We start from the raw sequence: 13,126 nt of genomic DNA on the forward strand, positions 1-13,126 counted from the left end.
AGAATGTTACATCGCTTTGTTTCACTCCACATTAAGAATGAATTAAATAAAACCAGGGCATTAGAGGACATGTGTGTCACAGACAACACACTCAATCAGAATAATAGCTGCATCAAGAAGGAATCACTGGACAGGATTGTATCTTTGTGAGTAGGTTTGAGGTTGTGAGACATGCTAATGATTCAAATTTCACACTCAGCCAAGCATGTGATGTAAGACAGGATGGGCCTTATCTATGATCTGCAGCAGACTGGGTGTATTCTATCATCCCTTTGACGATCCTTTGTAAGTGAACGCTGGGGAGAAGTAAGTACGTAAGTACGCTGGGGAGAAGAGTTTGAAAACTATTTGTGCAGTTGAAAAAGTTTGGGTGTGGGGAGGATCATAGGGCTCCGGGAAGCAGGATGGTCGTATCTACAGATTGTGTGCCATACTGGTCTTACAGATATTACCTTGGCGCGATTTGCTTGAGCAGGTGTGAAAGAAGCACTCGGATACTTTTTATTGTGCAGTAAATCATATGCTCCGAGCTTTATGGTGGTGCAGCAGGTAGTGTCTCTGACACAGCTCCACGGCTGACTTCGGGTGACTGTCTGTGAGGAGTGTGGTGTGTTCTCCCTGTGTCTGCGTGGGTTTCCTCCGGGTGACTGTCTGTGAGGAATGTGGTGTGTTCTCTCTGTGTCTGCGTGGGTTTCCTCCGGGTGACTGTCTGTGAGGAGTGTGGTGTGTTCTCCCTGTGTCTGCGTGGGTTTCCTCCGGGTGACTGTCTGTGAGGAATGTGGTGTGTTCTCTCTGTGTCTGCGTGGGTTTCCTCCGGGTGACTGTCTGTGAGGAGTGTGGTGTGTTCTCTCTGTGTCTGCGTGGGTTTCCTCCGGGTGACTGTCTGTGAGGAGTGTGGTGTGTTCTCTCTGTGTCTGCGTGGGTTTCCTCCGGGTGACTGTCTGTGAGGAATGTGGTGTGTTCTCTCTGTGTCTGCGTGGGTTTCCTCCGAATGACTGCCTGTGAGGAGTGTGGTGTGGTGTGTTCTCTCTGTGTCTGTGTGGGTTTTTTCCGGGTGCTCCTATGCTCCAAACTGCCCCTAGTGTGTGTGTGTGAAGAATCGCTCACTAGTGTGTGTTTGTGTGTTCACTATCGTAGATGAGTTACAGGCAGAGAAGCTATTTCCCCTAAGGGGATCAATTCTTCTTCTCCTATTTGACCAGCCCAAAATATTGCATTTAACTGTATACTGTGTTCCCACAATTTACAAGCTTAATGTTCTGTTCCCTGTAAAAATAAACACAAATCGTTCTGTAAATAATTCCTCACCTGTTGTAGACGTCCACCATCCGTTTGGCGTGGGCGTAACCAGAGTTGGACTCATGTGGGGGTCCATTATGGATCTGAGGATGAGGTAAGGTTTGTTTAATACCAGTGTAAACTCAGTGATGTCACTCTAATGATGATGTCACTGACTGTACGTACCATCGTCTCGTCGATGGGGTAGGTGGTCTTGTCGGGGAAGATGCAGGTGGACAGACAGGAGACCACTTTGACCACTCCGAACTCATGGGCTGTGTGCAGCACGTTGTCGTTGATGGCGATGTTTTTTCTCTGAAAGGTAACAGACAGTGTTTACGTTCCCCTTTCTCAGGAAAGACGTCTATACACAAGTCGGTTTGTGAGGAGGAGCATTACCAAGAAGTTGAGGTTCTCCCTCAAGTGCAGGAAAAGGCCTCCCACCATGGCCGCCAGGTGAATCACGTGTGTTGGGCGATACTTTTCGAAGATCGCTCTCGTCTCGGCCGTGTTTCTATAAAGACATGGAAATTAAGAGAACCTCTTTCATGGTCAGACATTTTCCCTCAGTGAAGATATGACTCACAGCAAATTTTGTTTTTGGAACAAAGTTATTCCTCATCATAAGTATCAAAATACAAGAGCAAAGAAAAATGAGGCAAGCTTAGTTTAGTCCAACCATTAGCCATACAGCCTTTGTCACAGAGGTGTTTCTGGAATTTCAAAAACAGGAAATGCCCCAAATACATCCCCTTGTCGTTGGAAGTTCTGGAGAAGCTTTGGTGCTTTATATCAGTGTCTTTGATACATGTGGTGTTAATTCTGTGATTGTGTTTTACGGAAAATATGGAGCTTTGTTGATTGTTTATTTTGATGTTTTGTTGATTTTAAGAATTACAGTTACTTATTTATTCAATGTAACAGGTTAAAACATGAAGTTTAAGGAGGCTGTTGTATGGAGTTTTATAAACACCTCAAAATGTCTTCCCACCACTTCCCTTTACAATTTTTCAGGCAAAGACTCACACTCACGTGAAATAAGACAAATTCAGCAGTCCTCCTCTCTCTGTGGGATATAATACTGTATAAATGTTACAGAGCTCAGAGGCGTCCTGCTGAGCTTGTGAACTAACGCCGAGCCGAGGTTCTGAGCAACGCGCATGGTGTCACATCAAACACAGCCCCAGAAACACACACAAAAGGAGTGTGTTCCTATCTTATTTCCTATTATTCGGCCATGGTTCGCTGTTCTTTGTTCCAGCTGGGAATGGATTTTTCTGGTTCGTGAACCAGTTTATGTCGGTGGAAACTGCTCCAAATTTAGAAATATGGCTGAACTAACAACAGATGGTGTTGTAGCGCCACCTTAAGTTCTCTCTATGAAATACGGCTGAACTAACAGTTCCTACTCGCACATACGCATTTCAGAATTAGGAGTCAGTCAGTCAGTGAGTGAGTTAGAGAAAATGCCTCATCTAGGCTGGCCCAGTAGGTGCTCCGACAAAAATACCAAGCACCCGTATGAGAAAATTAGTTTAATTCAAAACATGTATTTTGAAAGTACAATAACACACCAACTACAGCAACTGATCACATCCCATATCACATATTTGTCATAAACCCCATTACAATAATAATAATCTTTATATTATTAATATTTTTGTTTTAATTAATCCATTTAGAATTTGAAGCCAGCAGCATATTCCAAAAAAACTGGGACTGAGCAACACAAGACTGGTAAATGTTTGTCATACCACGCAAAAAAAAGAAAAAAACAAACCACTAGTTAGGCAACAAGTCAGTGACATGTGAGGTCGAAGAGGATCTCAGAGAGACTGAGGCTTTCAGAAATATAGATGTGTAGGGTTTCACCACTCTGTGAAAGACTGTGTGGGCAAACAGTGAAAAAATTCAAGAATAGTGTTCCTCAACTTAAAATAGCAAAGAACCCGGGGATTTCATCAATGACAGTACAAGACAGAGACAAAGAGGTGGACTCACGTTAGATCGGCATCTTTGGACGAAAGGAAGATCCATTCTTCTCCTTCTTTCCTGACTCCTTCCTCCTTCACCACTCTCTCTATGGCTCTCCCCACCAGACCACTGCCCCCAGTCACCAGCACACACACCCGTCCATTCTGATCCTCCATCTGACCAGAAAAACTGACGAAAGACCAAGGACAAGTGGTAATGCACACACGCCAGATGAAAAATAGGAAAACATATTTTGATCATTTTAAGTTTATCTTGGAAAAGTTTGAATTAGAAGACTTTTATTAAACCACCAAATAGCATCAAGTGGTTGTTTTTATTGATATATGTTTTCTAGAGTGGTGCAGTGGTGCAGCATAGGGGTTTAAATACTCCAGCAGCACTGCTGTGTCTGATCCACTCGTACCAGCTCGACACGCACTAACACACTGCAGCGTTGAGAATCATGCACTCATCTGACAGCAGCACAAGGCCCATCTGAGATGGCCTCAGGTGCATGTGAAGAAATAGTTTATGGATTTTACCTTGGTTGATATTTTCTGATTGATACAAAGCCTTACATTGTCTGAGGTCACAATCCTATGATGCCTGGTTTTAGAATTAGAATTAGAAACACTTTACTGCTTGCACACAGAGGATTTTTTTTTCAGCATTTAACCCAATCCGTGCAGTGAAACACACATTTATACACACTAGTGAACACTAGGGGACAGCGAGCACACATGCCCGGAGCATTGGGCAGCCCCAGGGAGCAGCCCTTCAATCATCACTTGCCAGCTCTGGGGATCGAACCAGCAACCTTTGTGTTACAAGCCCCTTACCACCAGGCCATGGCTGCCCCCAGAAAGCATTTGTGTACCATCTTTTAAAGTGTCTGACAAAAATTTGGCACAAACAAAGTGATGAGCCACAGCCCATTTTTGCTGGAAGGAGTGAGCCTTTGTTGGATGCTCATTTTATAGCTTTAATATTTACCTGCTTATAGATCTTTAAGGAGAGTCAAGTTGACACAACCTTGTGTGTCAGGTTGCCATTTGCTCCAGCCCAGGCTTTTTAACTTTCCATTCCTGTGTGTGCGCCTGGTGGAACATTTATTTGCTCAGCAGACTGACTCAACTTTATGGTCTAACAATTGCTTATATCCATGAAGAACTGTTGCTATTTCACAATATTTACACAATAGAAGTCCTGCACCCACACCTTCACGTGCCACTCGAATGTCTTCATCGCCTGCCCTGCTGCCTTCATCACAGATGGGGGAAGCCAAATATTTAATTAGGGAGTATGTAGCGTCTTAATTAATTACTGGGATGTTCAAGACACCCATCCACAGTGGACAGTTTTATACTGCTGGACTGTCCAAGGAATGGACACTAAACTTTTAGTTGCCCTGAGAGGTGGAGAACAAGAAGCTGGCTGCAAAAACCCATGCTTTTCAGGAATATGTAACTAGTGAGGACTGAAAGGAAGAAACCACAGCACCAAGGCTGCCTCTGAGTTTTGCTCAGTGACTCCTCATTGTTCCACTGTCTAGACCAAAGCAGAAATGTGATCGGATCTTCTCAAAGTGGAAAGACTACATAGGCTTACTAGCTTTCCTTTAATAGTGACTGGGATAAAAATGTTAAATGTTGTGAGTGTGGAGAGGTGTCTGTTTTTATTATCTTCTTTACATGTTGCATAGTTTTCATTTATTACTTTTGTTAAAGTTTGTTTTTCCTTTGGTGAACAGCGTGCTTTTAAATCACTGCTGTCTAAATAGAATAAACTTTGAATAGAATTAATTTGGAAGTGATCAGATGTATGGTGGCCCAGAAGTGACCGCTCATAAACCAATTTTCCCTTTAGGAAATGACTGGCGGAGTGTTCAACACAGTCACATTTCACTGCCAGCAGTGAGGTCACAATGCACAGCTCACATAAACACTGTTTCACAGAACACAAATCTGCCATGTCTGAATTCATACCCCTTAAGTCTTCCATTTTATGAGGGATTTCCAGTTCAATCACTGAAATTAAACAACACTCCAAAATGGCTGAAGTTAAGCTAAGGCTTGTGTCTGCTTTTGCACCCTTACAGTTTAGTGCCCTGTTTTGGGTGGTATTTAGATTAAAATAATAATACGTTGAATAGCTTGGATATGTTAGCGACTACTAAGCTACAACACTAACTATTTATATACCATAGCAACACCCTTGCAACCAAGAAAAATCTAAATTTCACATTGCAACAACCTAGGTTCCACTCAATAAACACCTATCAAACTTCATAGCGATCACTTGTAAAAACATAGACACAGCAGAGCAACACTATAGCAGTTATCTGAAATATATCTGTGAGCTCAAACCTTGACCAATTATTATTTTATAAAATCAGTAACCTTAAGTACAATCAACAGCTATTTACAAATATTGTAACTGGTCAAAGATCATTTAATGCTATTCAAGCCAAATTTTAGATTTTTGCACTGATAGTAACAAATAAAAGAAAAAAAACAGAGTAATTTCCAGAACCCCAAGAAAGAGCACCTTGCTCTTTATCAGTTCTTGGGATACTCAGAGCTAGAACATCCTAGATTTGATAAAGCTTACAAGAACGTTTACTGAAGTAATTCCCAGCACCTTAAGTGAGAAAAGCACTAAATGTACTGCTTTCACTCACTGAATAACACTGAATTACTTTGAATTAACACCACACCCTAAGCTGTCCAATCTTTGGGATATCCATGCTAGCACATTTTTAAAATCTGTAAGGAGTTTATTAAGAGAACATTTAACTTTCATAAAAATCAAAAATTTAAAGCAAATTAAAAATTAGGATATTTCTAACCTAGGACAGTTTTGACGTAACAAATAACAGAGGCTCTTAGTGCGACAAATGATGACAAACTCCCTTTAAATCTCCTTTTTGTTCAGGGAATACGAGGGTTTTTTTCATCTCACAGTTTATTAATACACAATAACTACACAGTTTAGCAAATTGAGGAAAAAATACATGAAACAAAATGACTTACAAAATGCTACTAGGTGTGGTGTCCTGTGCCAATAAGATAAAAAAAAAACCACTCCCAATTGAAAAGTTCAGCCGTGTTTATGTCTGGTCCAATGACATTTAGATCTTATTAATATTTTGTTTGCGAAATAAGTGAAATAAGTTATAAAACATTCTCTATAATTAAACATTTGACCCTGCCGTTTTACTAAAATGCTATGATTTGTAATGATTTGCTGAGTTAAAATTTTTTAATGGAAATAAATTTAAATAAAGCATCAAATTCACCATCAAATTTTACATAAGCCATATTTTCTATTTATTTATTTATTTTTTTTTATAAAATTAAACCTCAATGAATTAGTTTACATCTGCTCAGCAGACAATATTGTCGTATTCCCCTTTGAGGTTAAACTAAGGTTAAAATCTTCGATTATTGTCCAGGGGGAATTATACAAAGCAGGATTTCTCTGTTTAACTGAATAATTAACAGCAGAGTCAAGCCTGTCCTAAAGGATAAGAGCTAAGTGACATTTCTATTGCATAATTATCAGCTCAGAACTTAAGTTTTGCTTTATTTAAATAAACAGGAATTAAACCTAAATTATACAAAAATAAAAACTACGACCACTTGGTGATATATATTTGATCTCATTTTTAATTTAGAGAATTCAGTCATACAAACTGATATAATAAAAATGAGACCTACTTCTGAAAACAAATGATGACTTTTTGAATATAATAAAATATTCAGTTCTGTAAGATTACATTTCTTAAAAACATTTTGCAGTTTGCTCTCCCAAACACAAATCAATAAATGATCAGAAACATTATAGTTATCATAAATCTTATTATCACTCACTTACATCACTTATTTAGCTAATACTAAGAAGTTACTATTAGTAAATGCATTGTAGAGTAAAAATACACTGACCCTGACTCCAGTAATATTTTTTTCATGGTTTAGTTTGAACTGAATGAGCAACACAATCTGTGATTATCAGTAATGTTCATGTTTGTTCCCTGAGAATATGTCAACTACTCTTTTGCTCTTTTGCTTGTAAATATACATCATACAGCCTTCTGATATGAATATAAAATCATATTTTACTTGTGTTTAAGCGTTGTCTGTGGTAATTACTAGAGGAAGGCAATACCGGGAATTTTGGTATCAATCCTATACCAAGTAAATGCAGGGCCAGTATACTTCTTAATATTTAAGCTTCATAGATCCAAAGGATCCAAAAGACCTAGAACAGAATTTCACCAAACATTGCACGTCACAAAAAAAATACTTTATTATCACAATCAACATTTTTGTTTAGAAAAAATGGAACAGTAATAAAACAAAGTTTGTCTTAACATTAGGAAAATTAATTATTTTTTGAGGTAGAAAATGAGAAACCACAATACAAAAATAAATTTCTCCCCTCACTAGACATCTTTTCTAGTTCTTTCTTTCTTTGTTTCTTTTTTTCAAATAGAATTGTTCTCAGGAAAAACAATAAAAAATAAGGAACTTTCTTCCTTTCACTGCAATTGTGTTTTTCTTAAATAAACAGAGTGTAAAAAATAACACTCAACATAATTTAAATCAAAATCTCCTGAGGTAGAGGGCTGACAAACCACAATGCAACAAAATTAACACACCACAACAAACACTGTAAACAGTTTCAAACTTATTCTGTTTTTCAACTCCAACAATACAATAAAACAATACAAAAAATAAGGAATTTCTTCCCTTCAGTGCACTCCTCTACGTTTTTTTTCTTAAATAAAGAGTAAAAAATATAACTTAAAGCTAATAATTAAATCTCTTCCTCTTAGACCTTTCAATACAGCGGCGGTGTCTCTCTCAGTACTGTGACGTGTTGACTCGAGGAGAGTGCTGATTGGGCGGGCCAGGCTGAGCCTCTACCTGATTAGGGTAGCCTCTACGCTGTTCGGTTGGCGCCGCTGAGCCAGGTGACGGTGCAACAACAACAACAAAAGGTGTGGGGGGGGGGTCAGGGCGCGGTGCTCGTTGCTGTGAGACAGCGCACCGTTACTCTTACAGACAGAGAGTAGACTGCTGAATCCGCGTGCGCAGCAGTCAGTGCGTGCGGGAGAGAAAAAAAAGCCTGAATATCGATCTTTTTACACGAGTATTGCTCAATATCAACACCATCGTTGGTATCGATATTATCGATATTTGGATCGATCCGCCCACATTCATAGTTACTTCATATGTTCTTAAAAAAGCATACGTTTCTAAGTGAATAGGAAGTAACGGCGAATTTCATTGTTTTGGAGCATTTACAGTAATTAAAGTTATAGAAATCTTACATTTATAAATTAGTGAAAACAATGGTCGTTTGATTTTTATTGTTTATTTTTCATGAAAACAGTTAACAATCGGAAATAACAGAAAAAAAGCAGTAGCCTTTTTATACAAACGAATAATGACTTTAAGCCTTTTGCACGTTAAATACATCCAGTTTAATTTGTAAAAATTCAGTTCCATTTTATTACACTATTTTGAAAATGCATTCAAACTGAAGTCAATCATTTATCCTAACATTATTGTTGTTGTTGTTATTATTATGATTAATTTAATTATTATTGCTAATTTACAATATTATACTGAAATTCTGAGTGAAAACATTAGTCTTCTGCACAATTTACTGTTCATCTGGGGAAGTTAAAACATTGGAATTTAAATAAATAATGTGCAAAACGTGGGAATATTTTTCCATGATTTCATTTGAACAAAGAAAAGAAATGGGTATTTATTATGTAATATCCATATTTGTAAATATAGATGTAAATATATAGATATGGCTTTCTGTTATAAATGAATATATCACTTACCTGTATGTAATTGTTGTAAAATGTAGTTCCGTCTTACGTTCACAAAGTGGTTTGATAACTACTGTTTTATGGGATCACTCCTCCCTCATGTTGACGTTGCTCTGGCAGAATTTCAATTAACATTTATTTTCTACAGTGAACCCAGGAACGCCTGTGCTTATCAGTTTATTATTAAAATATACTCATTGGTTGGCACAGGGATGATGCAGGTAGGTGCTGCCACACAGCTCTGTGGCCTCTGGGTCCTAAGCTCACTCTCCTCCTTACATCACAGTCTGTGAGGAGTGCTCTGCCTTGCCCCCAAAGACAATAGCTAGGTTCACAGCCCATATATAATACCATTAATCAGCTCTTCTAGGTTTGTTTCTGCTACCGTTATCAAGTAGTGGGATATCAGTTCCAAAGGACTGCAACACTGCAGCTGTTTGTGTTGATATTTTTCATGGATAAAATCTGAAGTGCAATAATCCTGACTTCACCTGAGGAGGAAGTGCAAACATAAACCTGTTCATTAGAGGTGGGCGGATCGATCCAAATATCGATACCAACGCTAGTGTTGATATTGAGCAATACTCGTGTAAAAAGATCCATACTCAAGCTTTTTTTCTCTGTCCCGCACGCACTGACTGCTGCGCACGCGGATTCACCAGTCTACTCTCTGTCTGTAAGAGTAACGGTGCGCTGTCTCTCACCGCGCCCTTCACCCCCCTCGTCTTTTGTTGTTGCACCGTCACCTGGCTCAGCAGCGCCAGCCAAACAGCCAATCAGGTAGAAGCTCAGCCTGGCCCGCCCACTCAGCGCTCTCCTCGAGTCAACACGTCACAGTACTGAGAGAGACACCACCGCTGTATTGAAAGGTCTGAGAGGAAGAGATTTAATTAGCTTTTAAGCTATATTTTTTATGCACTGAAGGGAAGCAATTCCTTATTTTTTGTATTGTTTTATTGTATTGTTGGAGTTGAAAAGCAGAATAAGTATGAGACTGTTTCCAGTGTTTGTTGTGGTGTGTTAATTTTGTTGTACTGTGGTTTGTCAGCCCTCTACCTCAGGAGATATTGTTTTAAATTGTGTTGAGTGATATTTTTTTACACTCTGTTTATTTAAGAAAAAACATAATTGCACTGAAAGGAAGAAAGATCCTTATTTTTTATTGTTTTTCCTCAGAACAATTCTATTTGAAAAAAGAAACAAAGAAAGAAAGAACTAGAAATGATGTCTAGTGAGGGGAGAATTTTTATTTTATTTTTTTTATTGTGGATTCTAATTTTCTACCTCAAAAAATTTATTTTCCTAATGTTAAGGCAAACTTTGTTTTGTTATTGTTCCATTGTTTCTAAACTAAAATGTTGATGGTGATAATAAAGTATTTTTTTGTGACGTACAAAGTTTGGCGAAATTCTATCCCAGGTCTTTTAGATCCTTTGAATCTATGAAGCTTAAATATTAAAAAGTATCAGTATCGATATCAGTGATACTGGCCCTGCATTTACTTGGTATAGGATTGATACCAAAATTCCTGGTATCGCCCACCTCTACTGTTCATGGAACAGTAATAAAAAGAGTTATTTGACTAGGAAGTGGGGCCTTATAATAAGTAACTTTATAGATATTGATTCACAAACTCCCACATTGAAATTACACTTAGCTACACTCTTTACAAGAGAGGAATGCAGAAGGTTGAAGCTGAGGTGGAGACCCTGACGGAAGTGTCAGGAGGCTTCAGAATGGGAGGCATAAATCAGACATCTTCTTTAGAGGTTTAACGGCTTGATTTGCCTCCTCTCTCCCACTTTAAGGCTTTACTGCTACTGAACTAAAGGCCTTGTGTAAGTCTGCACATCCTTTCCGACTCCTTAAAAATGTGAGGAATAGACTTTCACCTTAACGTCATCACCTTCTGAATCAAAGGCATAACCAAAGGTTTACGTTATTCATCAAACATTCGTTTACCTCTGCACAATGATCTAAGATTTTAACCTCAGTTCACTGTTTATAAAGTGCTAGTGCTCTGTTTGTCCACGAGACGTCGCACAAACACGTCTCTTTCCAAAAAGAAGAAAAAGGTATTTCAAGAAATGTTGAGACTTTGCTGAAATAAATGTAAAAATAGAGTGTCTAATTTGTTCAGTGCCCACAGTAACACTAACATTAACATTCAGCGTATTTATCAGACTCAACGTGGGGGAAAATATTTTACATTTTAAAGCTACCTGCCACCTCCACCTTTTTAGCAAAATCTTCATGTGTCTGAGGTGAAATAAATTCAGTTTACACACACACACACACACACACACACACACACACACACACACACACACACACACACACAGGGTCTATATGTGTATATAAACAGGGTAAACATGATAAAACTATATGTTTTTGTAGTGAATGTCAGTAATTCATGGAGCATGTTCAGTTTTGGCTTTCAGAATGTAAAGTTTAAGACGAGTTGTTGAATAACAATAAGCCATTGTTTAATTTTCTTGACATTGAACCGAGTGTAATGTGGCCCTACTTACATTCCTGAGCTTATTATGACACCCCTTGTTGGCCGCATCCCAAATGATTCGATACTTCCTACATAGTGCACTTTCCAAACACTGTTTCAACATCTTCTGGTTCAGCCTCTGGACATGAAGATATGATTTCTTGCCACGAAGAGTTCTTCAAAAAAATCAATTATTTCAGATCATTTTATTTATTGTCTCACAATAAAGAGACAGAATGTTCACCCTCCTGTTCTAGAAGTTTATATCAGTTTAAAATGTTTCAAATGTCTCAATTTATGGCAGCTCTGTAAAAGATAAAATAATCAACAAAAACCATATAAACCACCAAAACCTGCTAATATTCACCAAACCCCACACACATATCTATACCCTGTTACCTTCAGAGATTAGCATTACGTATTTAACATTGTGGTGTTAAACAGGTCTTCACACTTAAAGCGTGCATTTCATGGACAACTTTTCCTCATTTAAATAAATTAATAAATAAACTCTTATTGTAACTGTGACCCTGAAATGGATTAAATGAAAAAAATAATGGTGACTCTTGATGTACACACTGTAAATGTTTCAGAACACACCTTATATATGTAGTCTCTCCATATGTGTTGTTTTTAAAAAAAATCACATAAAGATCATAATAATTCCACTGACTCCATTTATATTACTGTATCTTCACACATTTTACCTGATTAATGATACAGAGTGTTTCTGGACCACGCTGCACTCTCACCCTCTCACACACTCACACAGTCACTCACTCACAACCTTGGACAACTTCACTCACTCACTCACTCACTCACTCACTCACACCCTTGGACAACTGCACACACTCACCCAGTCACTCATTCACACCCTTGGACAAATTCACTCACTCACCCAGTCACTCACTCACTCACACCTGTGGACAGTTTCACACACTCACCCAGTCTCACACACACTCACCCAATCACACACACACACACACACACCCCTGTGGAAAGTTTCATTCACTCACTGACTCACTCACTCACACCCTTGGACAACTTCACACACTCACTCACTCACTCACTCACTCACTCACTCACTCACACCCATGGACAACTGCACACACTCACCCAGTCACTCACTCACACCCTTGGACAAATTCACTCACTCACCCAGTCACTCTCTCACTCACTCACACCCTTGGACAACTTCACACACTCACCCAGTCACTAACTCACTCACTCACTCACACCTGTGAAAAGTTTCACACATTCACCCAGTCTCACACACACACCCCTGTGGAAAGTTTCACACACTCACCCAGTCACACACACACACACACACACACACACACACACACACACACACACCTGTGGACAGTTTCACACACTGACAGTGCCCCAGTCATATGCATTTCTTTGTCTTAAAGAGCAGCAACCAACATTTAAATAAACGGATTAATTCTGAAGTAAATAAATAATGAAGTGAATGATTTGGCCCTTTAAATTTCTTCAGTTCTTCACAGTGGTCAGTGTTCAGC

General features: G+C 38.8%; 1 protein-coding gene across 1 annotated transcript in view; it reads right to left on the minus strand.

The window, feature by feature from the left end:
• The window catches only part of LOC136687401 (GDP-L-fucose synthase-like), a 7,866-nt gene extending 4,438 nt beyond the window's left edge, over positions 1–3,428 (minus strand). The window contains exons 1-4 of the mRNA XM_066661784.1: positions 3,280–3,428; positions 1,678–1,792; positions 1,465–1,593; positions 1,309–1,382 (exon numbers count right to left, since the gene is read on the minus strand). Coding sequence (XP_066517881.1) covers positions 1,309–1,382; positions 1,465–1,593; positions 1,678–1,792; positions 3,280–3,428 — 467 coding nt within the window. The remainder of the gene's footprint in view (positions 1–1,308; positions 1,383–1,464; positions 1,594–1,677; positions 1,793–3,279) is intronic.
• Between the last annotated feature and the right edge of the window lie 9,698 nt (positions 3,429–13,126).

This window comes from Hoplias malabaricus, chromosome 2, assembly GCF_029633855.1.
Source record: "Hoplias malabaricus isolate fHopMal1 chromosome 2, fHopMal1.hap1, whole genome shotgun sequence".
Taxonomy (NCBI): Eukaryota; Metazoa; Chordata; class Actinopteri; order Characiformes; family Erythrinidae; genus Hoplias; species Hoplias malabaricus.